Below are 18,437 nucleotides of genomic sequence, written 5' to 3' on the forward strand. Positions count from 1 at the left end.
CTCCTCTACTCTTCCCAGCACAACCCAGACAAGGGCTGAGTCACGGATCCTTGGAGCCTCAGTGTCCCTGTCCACACAATGGGGCACTTCTTCCCAGACCCTCCCCGCTTCCTGGGACTGTTGTTCAGATAAATGAGATCACCTCCAAATGAGCCATCCTCAACCCGGGGCTGGTTCTTCTGGTTGGGGCTGGAAGTGCAGTGGGGCCTGGTGGGAACAATACCTCTCCCTGCCTGCCCTCCTTCACTGCTGCGCAGGCAGCTGGGAGACACCGGCCTCTGATGGAGCGGAGTCCACACTCCCAGCCTGCTCTGAGCCCTGCGGTCGCCTCTGCAGACCCGGGCTCCGGACTCTAGCCGGTCACAGCCAGTCGTCCCTGCCACGGCAAGGAACTCGCTGTCCTCGTTGTCCCCGGGATCAGAGCTGGAAGGACCAACAGCTGGGGCTTATCTCTCGCCTCAGTTACTGTAGCCTCTGAGGTACGGAGCAGGCCTGGGACTTGTCCAAAGTCCCACACCTACCTGCTCACCTCACAGACCATGCTCTTATCACCACTAGTCCCCAGCCCTGCACCACCCCGCCCCCCAGGCAGCAGGGGCTCTGGCCGATCCTGCCCAGATCAGTCTCCAGGCAACAGGAGGGTCCTGGTCCGATTCTGCAACAGAAGAGAGCCCTAAGCCTGTCGGTGAATTGGGGTGGGGGCACCCTTCCTCTCATTAACCCCTTCCTCCCACCCCCACTTCCTGAAGAAAACCAGGAAGCCTCGCCCTGCCCAGTGGTTTCCAGATTTACTCAAAGGAAGACTTCCAGGTGTTGGGGCTCCTCCCCAGCTGGCTCATCGCCTGCCACCAGAGTGAAAGGGGCTGGGGCCCAGAGGGTCCTGGGAGGGTCTAGGGCAGGACCGACCCTCCGGTTTTCCCCGGGATGCAGTTTCCCACCCTCCCCCACCTCCAGGCTACCCAGGAGGGTGTGCTGCGCCCCGCCCCACCCTGGCACACCCCCAGTGCCCCCATCCTGAGCAGCGGCTGAGCATTTGAGGAAATATCCCTGAGAGAGGCCCCACCCTTTCTCCCACACCTGCCTGGGGCCAACAACCTTCTCTAGAAGCAAGGTCTGCAGTTCATACTCCCGGGGTGAGGCAATGGGAGTACCCCTGGGGGCCCACAAACCCCTTTGGGGGGGTTTCCTGAGACTCACAAAGGAATGTGGGCCCTAACCACCCAGCCTGCCTCCCCATCTTCCCTGTGCTCATGCCTCTTCCAGAAGGATTCTGACTCCCGTCTTTGCCCACCCCCTGCCCCCTCTTGAAGAAGGGCATGTCCCACAGGACCTCAGAAGCAAGTGACTGGATGTGTCATCCTTTAGGACTCTGGCTCCCACGACATCTCCTTGGCCATTTATGGATGAGAAAATGGAGCTCAGCAAGGCAGAGCCACTGCCCAAGGTCATGGACCTACTTACAGGGCAAGAAAAGGTCACCTGAGACCTTCCCAGGTATGCTGGCCCCACCCAAAGTCTGGCACTGCCTGGACCACCCTCCCAAGGATCACTGACCCTTTGGAGATACAAAATGGCTCCCCAAGCTCTGCCCAGACCTACTTTTTACCATGATCCTAGATGACCCTTGACCTCCAAGTCAACAATAGTTGGTGTCTGCAGACTCCTCCCCCACTCTCAGTTTCTCCCCAGTTCACCCATTGCTCACTAGGGCCCACCTCAGTGGCCACAAGCAGGACACATTCCATATCTGAATCAACAAGCTTTATTGGTCAGGCAGAGGGGTATGGGAAAGGGACTGAAGCCAGGAGCTGAGGGTGCAGGGCCAATGGGGAACTCTGGGGCGCTGGCCAGGGGGAGCAGAGTTCTCAGCGGGTGGTCTGGTGGACCTGCTCGCGGGAGGAGATGACCTTGCCATCCTGGACCTCTTCCACAATGGTGCGCACCTGGCGGGTGGTCACAGCTGCAGGAGACAGACCATCGGAGGTGGGCAGGGGCCCAGAGACCCTGGCTCAGCCCCCAGCCCCCTGAGTGGAGCCAGCTCTCTTTCCCACAGCCACTTGCTGTCCACGTTTCTGCTCACCTCTCAATATCACATCCAGACATGTGTCCCTCCTGCTCTTGCCACTCCCTCTTCCATCCCATCCCTGTGCCCCTGGATGAGTCTGGCCTCCCAGGTGGCTGGTTTGATCCTGACCCACTGTGTCCTTCTGCAAGACTGGGCACTGCCCAGTGGAGTCTGTCTCCTGTCTCCCCCACCCCCAGACTGGGATCTCCAGGTATGCATCACCCCCGTTAGACTAGATACCCAGGGCCAGGATCTTATCTTCCCCATCAGACTGAGATCTGGAGGACAAGGACCATGTCCTTTCTCCCATCAGACTAGAGATCCCAGGGACAAGACTGCTTTTGCTCATCTGTAGGGTCTCAAGAACAAAGACCATGAGACTGTTTCCCTAATCTCCCCATCAGAAGAGGGTCTCCAGAGCTAGCACCGTGTGTCCCCATTAGACTAGGATCTCTAGGATAAGGACCATCTCTCTGCCCTGCCCCCTCATCCAATTCCCCTGAGCATCAACCCTGAGCCCTAACAGGTCCTTTCCCCCACCCCTGCTGAGGATCAGCCATCATTTCCTGGAGCTCCTGGGGACCCTCCCCAGCAATACGCAGATGGGTTGCCTGCCCCGTGCACCCCCAACCTCAGCTACCGAGATCCTTACGTTCTTTGGGCTTGTACTGAGTCAGGCTAGAAAAAAAAAAAAGAAAAAGACAGAGAAGAGATTAGATTTGGGTCTGAGAGCTCCCCCCCCACCCCAGGCCCCCAGCCCTGGCCCCCGGCCCTGGCCCCCAACTCACTGGGCATCCTCGCCCTCCAGCAGGCGGCGGTAGGTGGCGATCTCTTGTTCCAGCCGCGTCTTCACATCCAGCAGGATCTTGTATTCCTGGTTCTGCTGCTCCATCTCGCAGCGCAGCTGGGCCAGCTGCTCCTCCACGTTGCCGATCAGCCCCTGGATCTGGGCCAGCTGCAGGCAGTAGCGGTTCTCTGTCTCAGCCAGGCTACCCTCCAGGGATGCTTTCTGCAAGGAGGAAGGAGGATCAGGGGTCAGCGAGAGTGGTCAGTGTCCCCTCCAGGGTCCCAGGTGCACCCCGAGCCTGGCAGCCCCCCTACCATGCTGAGCTGGGACTGCAGCTCGATCTCCAAGGCCTGCACAGTGCGCCGGAGCTCGGAGATCTCGCTCTTGCCACTCTGCACCAGTTCGCTGTTGGTGGCCACCTCACGGTTCAGCTCCTCCGTCTGCAGACAGGATGCAGGATACTGCAGCGTTAGCTTGGGATCCCTTCTCCAAGTCAAACGACCCCATGGCCTCCATACGGTCAGCCCAGGGCCCATTCTGTGCCCAGACAGGCACCTGGGGCTCTCCTCACTCCCCACAACCCCCCTGGACGTGGTCACCTTCCTGACCTCCCCTGAGCCTCTCAGGCCTCCTCCCAAACCTGACTGTGGGAGCAGTGCCTTCTCACCAGCATCCCACTTCCCAAAGCTCAGAAATCTTTGAAATGATGTGAAGCTTTATCTTTAGTTCCTCTAAGTAGAAGGCATTAGAACAGGCAACTTGAGGACCAGCCAGGATATCAACCAGTCCCTTGGTGCCAGTTCATAACCTCTTAGAGAGGTGGAAGCTCTTGGGGTCTTTACCCTCTGGCTTTATTCCTTTAGTCCTTTACTCTCCACCCACCCCCAGATCCCAGCTTTGGCCAAGCTCCTGGCCTGTTAATGCAATAGGTGATCCTGTGAGGTCCATGTGGCTCACTGAGATAGGGCACCCCAAGATGCCAGGTACTAGGCATCAGTCGGGACTCAGTCCTTGCCCCCTATACCCTGGGAGAGGCCTCTGGCCTGCAGCAGCCCCCACCTTGCTGAAGAACCAGTCCTCGGCATCCTTGCGGTTCTTCTCCGCCATCTTCTCGTACTGGTCACGCATCTCAGACAGGATGCGGCTCAGGTCCACGCCGGGGGCAGCGTCCATCTCCACGTTGATCTCACCACCCATCTGGCCTCGCAGGGCATTCATCTCCTATGGGGGAGGGGGTTGTGGATGTGGGCATTCAGGCCCGTCCTGATCTCTTACTTCCAACCCTTCCCAGGCAAGCTCTCCAGACCCCTCCCAAGGAGCCCTCCTTCGCTCTGCCTATCCTCTGCCCTCTGCCCCTCTTGTTGACTCTTGTTCATTTGCTCTGTATGGGCTCTGCCTCCACCATCAGTCTGGGGGTTCCCTGAGGAGAGGTTCATGTCTCCCCCATTAGACCAAGGGCTCTCCAAAGATAAAATCTAATTCTTAGGCCTGTACCCCTAAAATATCCCCTCTAATTCCCAAACATCCACATAGGGTCCAGGTCCAAAGGTTTGACCTGGAACAGAGACCTCCTCACTTATCCCTTGTCCTCATGAGGGAGGCCAGGATGGGCAGAAGAGGTCTCTGTGGACCCTGGGAGGGTCCCCAGAGGCAGGGCAGCAAGGTGGTACATGGAGGAGGCTACCCTGCATGGGGACCAAGGCTCCGCAGACAGGGTAGCCCTGTAAGGCAACCAACCCTGGAGCACCTGCTCTGTGCTCTTCCCACGGTCTCAGCCTTGGTGCAGCCCCAGAGCCCTGCCACCCCCTCCGCAGCCTCTTTGACCTACTGCCCCACCGCCTCACCTCCTCATGGTTCTTCTTCAGGTAGGCCAGCTCTTCCTTGAGGTTCTCAATCTGCATCTCCAGGTCGGCTCTGGCCAGGGTCAGCTCATCCAGCACCCTGCGCAGGCCATTAGTGTCGGCTTCCACGCTCACCCGCAGGGCCTGCTCTGTCTCAAACCTGCAAAAGGAACCAGAGACTTCGTCTTGATGCTAGGACGTGCAGGTCCATGTCCTGGCCAGCACCTGGCCTCTGCCAGGGCTCTAAGAGCTTGGGAGGGTTGATGGGGGGTGGAGAGGGGGGTTGTGGAGTGGAAGCAGATTGCAGCCCCATGGCCCTGGGACCACGCAGGGCAAGGCCCCACCCCCACCCAGCTTCCTGCATCTCTCCTCTGCCTCCTGCCTCCCATCCGCCTCCCATCCACCTCCCTGCCTAAGCCCATGACCTTCAGAATCTGCTGCATTTGCCACATGCATGACTAAGAGGTGGACTCCCCCACCCCTAGCTCCTAGCCCTTGCCACAGCAACTGTGGTCCTGGGGTGGGGAGGGGTGCCCCAGTTCCTCCCAGCCCGCTGGCTAGGCTCACTTGGTCCGGAAGTCATCAGCGGCCAGGCGGGCATTGTCAATCTGCAGGAGGATGTTGGCGTTGTCCACAGTGGCCGTGAGGATCTGGGGAGATGTGAAAGCGGTAAGGTCACTGGTAGGGAGTAGCTCAGCCCAGACCAGGGATATGAGATGGAGCTTCCTGCCAGGAGGCCAGGATGTGGCTGCCTTCTCCAGGAGGACTCCTTTCCTGCCCAGCCTCTCACTTTTACCAGGAGTTAATCATTGGCAGAGGTGGAGCCAACCCGAGTCTGATGGGCCGAAATTTGCCTTTTCTCCCCCCAGGACCTGCCTCCCCCCAACACGGACCCCTCAACTAGAGCAGGCAACCGGCTGGGGTGCCCAGCTAGGAAGAGAAGAAAGGCCCCCGGGGGCAGAAGTTGTCCCAGAATCCCAGACAGAGATGGGGAGGTGAACAACCCCCTCATTTTACAGCTGGGGAGATGGTGCCCAAGAGACTCCTCCAGAAGGGACCCTACAGGACCCCTCACCAAAGAATAGTTCCAAATCAGAAGTCATGACCCCTGCTAGGCCCTAACCCCAGACTCCAGCAAGCAGCTCTGCCCTTGGAGGTTTGCTGAGCCCCATTCTTGAGGGGGCAGTGGGAGGGATGGGGAAGCCACAAAAATCCCTAAATAAGGCACACACAGGCCTTCCTGAGTTCCCGCCCCCTCTCTCCACCTCCTCCTCCCAGCAGGTCCCATCAGGAACTCACTAGACGCCTCACCCCACCATCCCTCTCTTGCTTCAAGAAGAGAGGTACCCACAAATCTGGCCGCCCCATGGGCCCAGCCTCTACGTGCATCCACTCGTCTTATCCTACAATTACATGAGGGGGTGGCAACAAGCCCCACAATGAGGAAATTGAGGCTCAAAGGAGATCCATGAGGCCTGCTTGTCCCTGGCCCAGCTGCTGCACCCCAAAAAGAGGAATGTGGACCACACGGTGGCTCCAATGTGGGCTCCCAGCGGCCAAACCAGCCAGAGCCATGCTGTCTTCGGCTCCCTGAGACCCTGTGGCAGCCCTCCCCCCCGGGGCTGACTCCAGGCCGTGGTCAAGGGCCCGCGATGGGAGAGGAGAAGGCGTGCTCCCCCCACAGGCCCTGTCCCACCAGCAGGCCCTACCTTGTTCTTCAGGTCCTCGATAGTCTGGTAGTAGGGGCTGTAGTCACGGGCAGGCCCCGGGGCCTGCTTCTGGTACCAGTCGCGGATCTTCACCTCCAGCTCGGTGTTGGCCTCCTCCAGGGCACGCACTTTGTCCAGGTAGGAGGCCAGGCGGTCGTTGAGGTTCTGCATGGTGGCCTTCTCCCCGCCCCCCAGCAGCCCGTCGACAGCCCCGAAGCCGCCCGCAAAGCCACTGCCAGAGCCGAAGTTGTAGCAGCTGGAATAGCTGCCTCCCCCGAAGCCGCCGCCCAGGCCCCCCGCGGACCCCAGCCTGCAGGAGCCGGCCCCCAGGCCGCCCGACAGCCGGCAGGAGGTGCGGGACGAGCCGCCCCCCAGGCCGGAGGAGCCCTTGATGGAGCTGGAGGAGGTGAACTGGCGGCTGGTAGTGGTCATGGTGGTGGTCATGGTGGCGGCAGCTGGCACGGAGCAGGAGGGCTAGAGAGGAGCGAGGCCTGAGGTGCGAGTTGTAGCTGGCGCCCGCCCGGCTCCTTTATAGGCCGCCAGGTGGGCGTAGCGATTACAACAGGCTCGCTCCTCTGTTTCCATTCCCCTGAGCTTTCATCACCCCTGGCTGCCCGCCAGCTCCCGGGTGGCTGTGGGCCCCCTCCCCTCCCACCATCGGGCCTTTGCCTCACTTCTCCGAGCCCTGGTGCTGGGTGTCTGCATGTGAGGCTGCGTGTCTCTGGTCTCAGGCCTGTCACTTGTGATTCAGGTAGGCCCTCCAGCTATGCTTTCCCATGACCTAATACGGAGAAGAGGAGAGGCAGGACGTCACCGTCACCAGGCCCTCCCAGGCAGCTGCCACCCTAGCCCGGCCCACCTGGCCCCTGTGTCTGGTGGGGAAACCGGTTTGGGAACCAGGCAGCCCCCAGCCTGAGGCCGCTCTCCTCCACCACGCACCACACCACGCAGTCCTGGCCCTGGGCAGGCGGCTGGGGAGGCAGTGAGGACTGAGACCCTGTCCCGCCTTGGAAACTGGACCTAAACCCACTGGGCTCACCACACAATACAGTGCCTCTCAGGTTACCACCCCATTTTACAGATAAGGAAACTGGGGCTTAGAGACGGATAGGGCCCCACTGCCCCCACCTAACTGCAGAACGGGGCTGGTGGGCTACTGCCTCCTTCATCCCCCACTCTGCCCCAGCACCTGGCACTCCCCCGGGGCCCGGCACACTGCCCCCGCCCTCTGCAGAGCCCTGACCCCAGCGAAACACGCCAGGAGTTAGGATTCCATCCGCCCAGTTTTCTGACACTGCCCCTATCCCCGGAAAGCCCGGTGACCCAGCCTCGCCTCTAACCTTTCCCCACCACCCTACTGTAGGGGAGTGTCCTGGGCCACGGCGGGCAAAGAAGAGTGTGGCTGTAGTTGGAGACCCGGCAGGCTGGGAAGAGAGCATCCTGGTAAAAGGGGACTGGAAAAACGGTGAGGGCCATGTCACGGGCCACCCTCCTTACCCCTCCTGTGCCCGAAGAGGCCTCAGGGTGAGGTGAGGGGCATATACCTCAAGTCCCGGCCACCTGGAAATGCAAAGGACACAGACTAAGGGTCTTCCTGAGAACCCCCAGCCGGTCTCCTCCCCCGAAGCCTCCCCCAGAGGCCCGCCCAGGCCCCTAATGGGGCCCCTCAATATGGGCCCTGCATCACCCACAGCCCCGCGCTGCCCTGCCCACCACTCCCAGCCTGGCCCTGGGTCCCAGGGTCCCCGCAGGCCTGCTGGGTGGAATGTGGTCATGTCTCAGACTGCTGATGGCTTCCACGTCCCGGACAGGCCCAGACAGCCCCGGCCAGCCGCTGAGAGAGGTCCCCCCACAGCCCAGCCGCTGCCAAGCCACCAAAGCAAACAGGACGCCCCCCACACTCACACACAGAGTGGCCACCCCGCCCCACATACACCGCGAGTGGGGCCGAGCTGGTTTCCGGGGCTGGCTCAGCCCCTGCCACCCCCTCTCGTCCATCAGCACCTTGGACCACACCTTGGGAAAAACCCCTGCCCGGCCCCCCTCCCTCTGATCTTGAACCCACACCTGCCCCAGGCTGAGGCAGGGAGTTCCCTGTAACAGGCATGGCTCCCCAGAAAGTCTGTGGGACCCTCCTAGGGACCAGCCCATGGGTACCCACAGGGACCCACGGGGTGATTCTTAGAAACTTTCCCAGCTTGATGGGCTGTCCCATCCCTCTGCCCTCACTCTGCTGCCTTCTCTCTGGCCCTCCCAGGAGCCCCAGGCCTGGAGGAGGTGGGCAGAACAGATTGGCAGGTGACAAGGGCGTCCAACCACTCCACAAACCATCCTCCCTCCCCAGTCCCTCAGCACACACTGCCCTACGCCAATGACCAGACCAGATCACACGAGGCATTGAAATTCAGGCAAAGCTTTAATAGCAGTCACTGGGGCAATTTCAGGAGGCCCCCTCGGGGAGGGGCTGTAGAAAGCAGATACAGAAAGGCAACTGCATTTGGGTGGTGGCCCAGATGGGCACTCGGGGTGTGGCAGTAGCATGCTGGGAGCCCGAGGCGATGGATACCCCATGTCACAGGTGGAAAGGGGCCTTAGCGGGTGGAGCGGTGGACCTGCTCTCAGGAGGAGACCACCTTGCCGTCCTGGACTTCTTCCATTATGGTGCGCACCTGGCGGGTGGTCACTGTGGCTGTGGGCCATAGAGGAGGGAACACAGGGAACCTCAGGCCGGAGCCCCTCCCCCAGTCTCCCGCATAGAAGGGTCCTTGGCATCTCCCCACTCCCTCCAGGCCAGATGGGGCAGGCTCTTACCTTCCCGGGTGGGCTGTGAGGTCAGGGAAGAGGAGTACTGGGTAGCCAGGCTGCAGAGAGGGAGAGGGGGGCCTGTCAGGGCAGGGGTGCCGGCACAGAGCCCAGCCCCCTGAAGGAGGAGCAACTGGGGAGGTGTGGAGCAAGGGGAGAGAGGTCCCGGCAAACCAGAGAGAAATCACAGCTGAGAATACACAGAAAAGATTAGCAACCACAAGGGTCAAAGGGCACAGGCCTCGTAGGCAGGACAAAAGAAAGGGGACACCCCAAAAGAGGACCCAGGGACATTTTGTGGCTAACCACAGAGTTACAAGGAGAAGCTGAGCAAGAGGTTTTTCCATATCCCAAAGGGCCCAACAAATAGACTCTATTAAAGCTTGAGAGACTGTGGTTAGACTATAGGTGGACCTCACTATCATCAGGAAGCAAAAAGCTGGAATGCGTGACTTAGCGCGGAGGCTCCAGGACATTCTCAGCCACTTCACAGTAGGGCCCTGATCTACCCTCCCAGCTCCAAACCAGATCACCACCCACCCTGCTCTTTCTCCCATGCCGGGTAATGGCGTCACCAACCACACAGTCATCAGAACCAGAAACCCAGGGTCATCGTTCTCCACTCCTGTGTGTCACTCACGTGGTCACTCACCACGTATTGCATCCCGCCAGCGAGCCATGCTCGCCCCCACATTCAGGCAACTAGCCCTGCTGTTTTTAACTACAACATATCCTCTTCACACATCGCCTTCCTCTCCCTGCCCTCCACCGCCGCCTTGCAGTGGGGCTGCTCTGGATGGACTCCCCGCTCCAGCCTCCTGGCAGGTCTCCCTAACCCCATCGGGGCCCCTCTGATGCATTTCTCCCTATGCAGCCGGAGTGAATATCCTAAGACATCTTGATGATAGTACCACTCCTCTGCAAAATCCCTCCATGGCTCCCCACTTCCCACACGACCTAGTCCAGATGCTTTCATTTGGTCTTCAATGCTCCTCAACAGTGAATGCTCCCAGCCAGCATTCTCGGTTTCACCTCCTGCAAACCTCTGCGCCTCCTGGCCTTTGCCAGGGCTGTCCCCTCCCCACAAATGTCCCTGCCTGGATGCAGCGGCCCCCGCCAAAGCAAGCGCGTGCCCCAGGGCCCCCGCTCACTGGGCAGCCTCACCCTCCAGCAGGCGGCGGTAGGTGGCAATCTCCTGCTCCAGCCGCGTCTTCACGTCCAGCAGCACCTGGTACTCCTGGTTCTGGCGCTCCAGGTCACAGCGCAGCTCACACAGCTGCTGCTCGATGCCGCCGATGAGCCCCTGCAACTGGGCCAGCCGGGCCCCGTAGCGGGCCTCGGTCTCCGCCAGGCTGCCCTCCAGCGAGGCTTTCTGTGGGCCAAAGTAGAGGTGGCCGGGTGAGACCAAGTGCGACCCTTCTCCAGGGCGAGGGCCCAGAAGGGGGACCCCCTGTGTGGGGTTGTGGGTGCGGCCAGCGCCCCGGGGCAGTAACGGGGGCAGAGAGGGGCCCATGTCTCTGAATGTGAAGGGACAGGCTGGGTGGGGAATTCGGGTTCTCCGAGTGGAAGTCTGCGAGGCTGGGCCCACCCTGGGGTGACGTGTACAAGCCAGGGAGGGGGTCAGGGGCCCTACCATGCTGAGCCGGGACTGCAGCTCAATCTCCAGATTCTGCACGGAGTGGCGGAGCTCCGTGATCTCCGTCTGGCTGCTCTGCAGGGCCTCGGTGTTGGTGGCCACCTCCCGGTTCAGCTCCTCCGTCTGAAAGGCAGGGCGGGTGACGGGGGCTGGAGAAGGCTTGCAGAGGTGAGGCAGAGGCCAGGGTCCACCCCCGAGCCCTGACCTCCCAGACCCACTCACCCACCCCCCCACCTCTCCCAGGCCTCTGTGGGGCTGCAGACACACTTGCACACAGACACCCTCTGTGCCCACCTGGCACTTAGCAGATGCACCTTGCTTTGCATTCGATACTCCCACTGGGCGCTGCTCAAAGACAGGAACTAGGTTTTACTCTTTGTGCCTGTTACTGTCCTGGGCACTGTAGCTGCTCAGTGTGTGTCTACTACGGGCATGAGTTACTCATCCAAACGCACACACACCTACAAATGTGCTGGGAGAAGTCCTAGACGGGGATGACGAGATCTGGATCCGTTCCCCAAGCCACCGTGTGGCTTGTGTGAGCTTGAGGCCTCTCTGAGCCTCCCATTCTGCATCTAGACATGAGCAGTGGGTCCAGCTGGTTTCCAAAGGTCCTTCCAGCTGGGACGGCCTGTGGATCTACAAGTTTTCCAGCCCGTACCCGACACCCAGCACACGTATGCACACGTGTGCACACTTGCTCACGCACGCCCACCCACCTTGCTGAAGAACCAGTCCTCTGCGTCCTTGCGGTTCTTCTCCGCCATCTTCTCGTACTGGTCACGCATCTCGTTCAGGATGCGGCTCAGGTCCACACCAGGGACGGCATCCATCTCCACACTGACATCCCCGCCAGTCTGACCCCGCAGGGCATTCATTTCCTGGGCAAGAGGAGAGCAGGAGCTCAACCAGGGCCATTGCAGAGAGAGCCCGGGGCCTACTTTCTCTGCCTCCGGGAGGCAGGTACAGATGGCAGACAGACAGACACAGACAGCCCAATGGTTCCTCCCCTTGAAGACAGAGGCAGATGTGACTTGTCCCAAACACGCAGGGCTGTGAATATGGACCATCTTCCCCAACACGCACTCGGGGATGGACTTTACCCAGTTCCGATGTATGCTGGGCAAGGAGAGATGCTAACTCCCCAACATGTCAGGGGATAAGCCAGGACAGCCTCACTCACCACCCTGACTGCCTGCCTTACCCCCACGACCAACCACACAGTACGGGCACAGAGAAAGCAGCCCCATGTTGGTATCAGCGCGAAGCCAGCCCTCATTAGGAAATGTTACTCTGCTGGGGGGATGCAATCCCTATGACCAGCCTCAAAGCCAAGCGGAAACACTCTCTGGGCTCCTGCTACTCTAAGGTTAGGCTCCCCTAGCGCAGGCCAGCCCAGAGGTCAGCTGAGAAGGAAGCAGCGGGTTAATCAGTCCTCCTACAGGGTCTGGGATCCCCATCCTTGGGTTGAGCCTTAAGGTCCCTATGACCCCAAGACTCTCTGAAAAAGGGAGCTGGGAGAGGTGGCAAAGTGGTGGCGTCAGACCTGGGTGTGGATATGGGTCAGATAGACCTGTGTGGCTTTGGATAAATCCTTTAACCTCTCTGAGCTTGTTTCTTTACCAGTAAAAGGAGGAAAGAGCACCCTACCCCCAGCACCACTGTGGGTATCAGCTGAGATAATTGCCATGAATCACTTGTAATGTGCTGAGCAGATTCTGGTTGTTGTTATGACTATCACTATTACAATTAATTAAAGTAATTAGCATACATGGTCTTAGGCTGATTTGCTCATTAGATAATTAACTGCCACCACTCAATAGACTGTGCCTTGAGGGACAAGGGCAGTATCTTTGCAGGGAGAGGGCCCTCCAGGCTTCATGCAGGGCCCTCCAAGGGTCTCCCAGGGTCAGGGCCAGGAACCCACCAGAGATGGGCGCTGGACTGAGGGCGTGGCCCTTGCCCAGGAGGATTTGGGGGCCCCGGCCTTGCTCCTTGGGGGAGTTTGTCCTGCATTCCCCAGGGCCCAACTCACCTCCTCGTGGTTCTTCTTCAGGTAGGCCAGCTCCTCCTTCAGGGTCTCGATCTGCATCTCCAGGTCGGCTCTGGCCAGGGTCAGCTCGTCCAGCACCCGGCACAGGCCGTTGGTGTCGGCCTCCACGCTCATGCGCAGGGTCAGCTCCGTCTCGTACCTGAGAAGGGTGGAGGCATAAGCCAAGGAGCGCCCCGGGACAGCCCCTTGGACACACAGAGAGCTCTGGCGTGCTGCGCCCGACCCACCACCAGCCCCCGGGGGGCAGTCCCGAAGCCCAGACTCACTTGGAGCGGAAGTCATCGGCTGCCAGGCGGGCATTGCCAATCTGCAGCACCAAGCTGGCGTTGTCGATGGTAGCCGCCAGGATCTGGGGGCATAGTGGGCTAGGTGAGCAAGCATCGTGGCAAGGCCCTGCAACACCCTCCTTGCAGCCCTTTGGAGAATGGGCCAAATAGAGGAGATCTCCCCCTCTGTGCACCCTGCCGGGGGGGGCTCCCAGAATAGTGGGAGCACAATGCCCAGGCACAGGTAGCCATGAGGCCAGGAGAGAGACCCATGCGATATTCACCCCTCTCCTGCCCAAGCTGCATGGACTCACGGTCTCCTCCCCAACTAAACTGACCTCTAGGCTCAGTTGCCACCTCCTCCAGGAAGCCCTCCTTGACTCCCCATCTGGGTCCCTCCTTCCGGTCACACCTCCTCCTTGCCCATCTCTTTCATGGCACTTCTCCCAACTGTGATTTTTCCATGATTTCTTTGGTTATTTCCTCCAATGGACTCTGCACTCCAGGGGGACAAGGCCTCATCCGTGACCATTCTCTTCGGAATCCCTAGCCCTGGGCAAAGTACCTGGCCCACAGTCAGCCCCCAGGAAACATTAGTTTAATTAAGAAACCAATTAATTAATTAATAAGATTATGACCAGCCCCACCTGAAACCTGGAGCAAAGTTTTCTTTCACCACAGGGTCATCTGAGAGGTTTAAACGAGAACAGGGAAGGGGCTCTGGAGGGAGCAGAGGGCCGGTTATTACGACTACTGCTGTCATTGTGTGAGAAATGCCAAGAGGCTCCACTCAAGAGCCGTTGGGTGGCGGGGGGAGGGGAGAGGGAGGCCCCTAAACGCTGCCCAGAGGGAGGAGAGAGATCTCGGTGGAGGTGGCAGATGCGCTAGGAAGAATCAGGACATTTTTAAGGCTCCGGGCTGACGTGCAGAAAGAAGTAAGAGGAGGCAGCCCCAGCAGGCAAAAGTTGCCCCAATAGCCTCATTCTGGGCATCTGAGCCCCCTTGACCTGGGTCAGGTCCTGTTTCCAGAGCGAGCCCAAGGGCCAGTTTGTTACCCATCCCTGGCCTCAGTGGCCTACAGACCCGCCTCCCACCCACTTCCCTGCTCAGGAGGCTGATTGGGCCTAGCAGGGGCCCTTGTGAAAACCCCCACGCATGCGGTGACTCAGAGGGGCGGAGGCCTGATGCTCCGTGCACTGGGGGTTGGTGGTGAGCAGCTGGTTGACCCCAAAGCTCGGAACGCTGACTCACCAGGGCTCCCCTGGGTTCCCGACTGCTCAGACCAAGCCCGGTATCTGATCTGGCACTCCCGGGAGCTCTGCTTCCAGGGGGCAATTGCAGGAATTCCCTTCCTGGCTGAGGTCCCGGGCAGGAGCAGGCAAAGCCCCTCACAGGGCAGCACCAGACCTGGTTCCTCCACCAGGAAAGAGCAGGCCCCAGCCTGGCCTCCCCTAAACATCTCCACATTTCTTCGAACGCTCCCCTGCCTCTGGGGCTATGGCACCAGGGGACCCTCTAAGGGCAAAGCTTGTGCAGAAGACCCAGATGCCACGTTCACAGAATGCCAAGGCCCTGTGCTTAGAGGTCATGAGCATGTGGGTGCATGTTGTGTTCTTCAGACTAACTGAGAGAAATGCCTTCCCGTGGAAGCTTCCAGTCTGAGTAGGAAGACATAGCTCCTTCCCTCAGGGACCCCCAGAGTGACCATTATGGAGAGAGTGAGGAGGACCCACAATGAAACCACCGGCGAGAATATGCCAGACTCTGTGAAATCAGCGCAGTGAACAGGGCATAGACTGAACCACAAAGTGTTGAAGGGACCCCAAGATCTGGGGATAAAAGGCAAGTGCCACCCATTCAGGAGGGCTGCCTGGAGGAGGTGAGACAGGCAGAGAGCCAGAATGGAATAGTAAGAAGGAAATATCCAGCCCCCTCAGCCACGCCAAACTCACCCACCTCTGTGCCTGAGCCCACACTGTTCTCTGTACCGGGATTGCCCTCTGCGGCCTTCAAGGTTCTGAAGCCTCCCCACCCACTCCTCCATCACTGACCCCAAATACACCCCCCCCACACAAAGGGAGAACTCCAGTCTCCCTGCATATGGGATGCTCTCCAGGCCTGGGACCTGGGACTGGCACAGGACTGGGTTCCCCAGCGAGTGAGAGAAGAGTGACAGAATGAATGAACAAATGAATGATGGAGACCCGGGGCAGAGAAGAAATGTTCCAAAAGGTTCAAAGTTGGGACGGATCCCCAGCAATTGCACTACTGGGTATTTACCCCAAAGATACAAAAGTAGGGACCCGAAAGGCTACGTGCACCCCGATGTTTATAGCAGCAATGTCCACAATAGCCAAACTGTGGAAAGAGCCAAGATGTCCATCAACAGATGAATGGATAAAGAAGATGTGGTATATATATACAATGGAATATTATGCAGCCATCAAAAGGAATGAGATCTTGCCATTTGCAACGACGTGGATAGAACTGGAGGGTATTATGCTGAGCGAAATAAGTCAAACAGAGAAAGACATGTATCATATGACCTCACTGATATGAGGAATTCTTAATCTCAGGAAACAAACTGAGGGTTGCTGGAGTGGGGGGTGGGGTGGGAGGGATGGGGTGACTGGGTGATGGACACTGGGGAGGGTATGTGTTCTGGTAAGCGCTGTGAATTGTGCAAGACTGTTGAATCTCAGATCTGTACCTCTGAAACAAATAATGCAATATATGTTAAGAAAGAAAAAAAGAAGAAGAAGAATGTAGCAGGAGGGGAAGAATGAAGGGGGGGAAATCGGAGGGGGAGAAGAACCATGAGAGACAATGGACTCTGAAAAACAAACTGAGGGTTCTAGAGGGGAGGGGGGTGGGAGGATGGGTTAGCCTGGTGATGGGTATTGAGGAGGGCACGTTCTGCATGGAGCACTGGGTGTTATGCACAAACAATGAATCATGGAACACTATATCTAAAACTAATGATGTAATGTATGGGGATTAACATAACAATAAAAAAATTTAAATATAAAAAAAAAAAAAAAAAGTTGGGACGGATCCCAACTCTGAAGCAGATACTAAGGACAGAGGGCAGAGGGCAGGGAGCTGCCTGACCCACACACCTTGTCCCGCAGCTCCTCGATGGTCTTGAAGAAGTGGCTGTAGTCGCGGGCGGGCCCGGGCCCCTGCTTCTTGTACCAGTCACGGATCTTCACCTCCAGGTCGGCGTTGGCCTCCTCCAGGGCGCGCACCTTGTCCAGGTAGGAGGCCAGGCGGTCGTTGAGGTTCTGCATGGTGAGCTTCTCGCTGCCCCCCAGCAGGACGTCCGAGGCGCCAAAGCCGGAGCCGAAGCCCGTGCCGAAACTGGAGCCGAAGCCCCCACCCAGGCTGCAGGTGTAGCCCCCGCCGTAGCCGCCCCCCAAGCCCACCGAGAAGCGGGACGAGGCAACCGACATGTTGCCACAGCTGCCGCTTCCCAGGAGGCTGGGGGCCCGGCAGGCGCCCCCAACACGAATGGAGGACATCCGAGAGAAGCCCCCACCGGGCACACACAGGCCCTTGACGGAGCCGGAGGTGGAGAACTGGCGGATGCTGGGGGGGGTGGCAGCCAGGGTGTCCACAGGTCAGGAGCAGGGTCTGGTCTGGACAGAGACCCCAGGCAGCCCTTTATAGCCAGGCTAAAGGGGGGCTCAGCCCCCGGCCCTTGAAGTCAGAGCCAAAACCCCAGCCATGTAATTTGCTTCTATACCAGCTGCCCAGGGCCTGGGGCTCAGGCCGGACTTGCCGAGTGCATCCCCCGGGGCCCCCTCCCCTGCCTGTTCCTGGCCTGGGCAGGTGGCCTCTTAGCAGCCCATTGTCCGTTCAGAAACAAAGGTGGTGTTGGAGCCACAGCCCCGGGGTAGGGTGAACCTCCTCCTCAGCCACAATTAGGCAGCTGAGCTCATTCTTGAGGGCAGTCCGGAGAACCCAGCCCTGGGAGCCAGACGGGGCCTGGAACAAGGTTCCACAGGCCTGGAGCCCAGAGGCTGGTCTGACCCCCCAACCAGCATTCCTGGGCCCCAGGGAGAGGGTGGAGAGATTCGGAGTGACACCCTCTCCCAGGTACAATGTGGCCCTGAGAGAGCACCCCCAGGCCGAGGGGGGGTGGCGGAAATCCACCTCTACCCCCCAGCTGATGAGTCCACATCTGTGGGAGGGGACACAGCCCCTGGCCTGGGGGATCGGGATCTGAGGGCAACGGACACTGCCGCGGGCCTGAGGGAGCTCTGGATCCAAGCCTTGCAGGAAGTCAGTTCACAAGCCTCAGTTTCCTCATTTGTAAAATGGGGGTAATTCCTGCCTCCCGTGGTCTTTGAGGGAATCTGGAGAGGTGGGGGCATCGGGGAAGCTGGGGCCAGGGGTCTGAGACCAGAGGGGAAAGAATGAAGCAGAGAAGGAAAGCCACTCTCCAGGGGCCCCCTGGAGGAGGTGAAGCAGGATCCGTGCAGCGCGGTACCTCGGCTTGCCTGCTGCGCCCCGGGGAAGGGCCGCCCCAGCGAGGGAGCAGCGCCACCCCACATCCTGGCAACTGGCACCTGCCCACGCCCAACAAGAGATTACAGCCTAATCTCCTCGGCGCTAACGATTTAGGTGCTGCCAGGCCACTGGCGCTGGCACCAGGCCTGTCTGAATGGGGAGCTCCCAGGGGTGGCCAGGGCCTGAGGGACAGCAGGGGAGGGCGAACCTGCCTCCTGTGCGGGTGGCCTAGGCTCTCAGCCCACACACGGGGACAGGGAGGGAGGGAGGCTTTCCGTGCGGGCCTGAGCACCTGTGCTGAGGCTAGCCTGCGAGAAGGACTTCCTGCTTAGAAAGTGGGGGGCCTCTCAGGCGAAGATGTCTCCTCGCTTGGGAAGTGGGGACAGCGCAAGCTATCTGGGAGAGAGGGGATGAACCCCAACCTAACCCTGCTCCAGCCCTGCCTGTGAATTCTGGGGGTCCCCAGGGTTGCTAGGGTGGGAGGATGGAGAGGGGGCTCGAAGCCAAGGTGAGGGAGCAAGGTCAGACCACCAGGGTTCTCTCATGAGGTGAGACATCAGGGAGGACTTCCTGGCCATCCAGGATGGTCTCCGGGGAGGACCCAGGGTCACCAGAGTGGGCCAGAGACAGGCCGTGTACCAGCTTATCAGCCTGTCACAGAACAACACCCAATGCACACCCTCCCCATCCCTGCTGGAGCCACACTCCCGGGGACCCCCTCCCCCAGGAGCTGACTGACCTGCTCCCCTGAGGCAAGCCTCACTGG

At 59.6% G+C, this 18,437-nt stretch overlaps 2 protein-coding genes across 3 annotated transcripts; both read right to left on the reverse strand.

Moving 5' to 3' along the window:
- Positions 1-1,865: 1,865 nt before the first annotated feature.
- Positions 1,866-6,834, reverse strand: KRT17 (keratin 17). Its single transcript, XM_032396512.1, has 8 exons — positions 6,403-6,834; positions 5,261-5,343; positions 4,697-4,853; positions 3,912-4,073; positions 3,167-3,292; positions 2,854-3,074; positions 2,718-2,743; positions 1,866-1,960 (listed from the first exon to the last, which is right to left on the reverse strand). Exons 1-8 carry the CDS (start codon positions 6,832-6,834, stop codon positions 1,866-1,868), a joined length of 1,302 nt encoding a protein of 433 aa, XP_032252403.1.
- Positions 6,835-9,020: 2,186 nt separating this feature from the next.
- Positions 9,021-16,680, reverse strand: LOC116626943 (keratin, type I cytoskeletal 42). Of its 2 annotated transcripts, none has more exons than XM_032396537.1 (8): positions 16,279-16,680; positions 13,160-13,242; positions 12,876-13,032; positions 11,560-11,721; positions 10,838-10,963; positions 10,356-10,576; positions 9,214-9,263; positions 9,021-9,085 (listed from the first exon to the last, which is right to left on the reverse strand). In XM_032396537.1, the coding sequence occupies exons 1-8, from the start codon at positions 16,678-16,680 to the stop codon at positions 9,021-9,023; spliced, it is 1,266 nt and encodes a 421-aa protein (XP_032252428.1). The 2 variants fall into 2 exon arrangements, with proteins under 2 accessions (XP_032252428.1, XP_032252427.1); XM_032396536.1 differs by having other exon boundaries at positions 9,021-9,091.
- Between the last annotated feature and the right edge of the window lie 1,757 nt (positions 16,681-18,437).

Source organism: Phoca vitulina, unplaced genomic scaffold (genome assembly GCF_004348235.1).
Source record: "Phoca vitulina isolate PV1807 unplaced genomic scaffold, GSC_HSeal_1.0 scaffold92, whole genome shotgun sequence".
Lineage (NCBI taxonomy): Eukaryota > Metazoa > Chordata > Mammalia > Carnivora > Phocidae > Phoca > Phoca vitulina.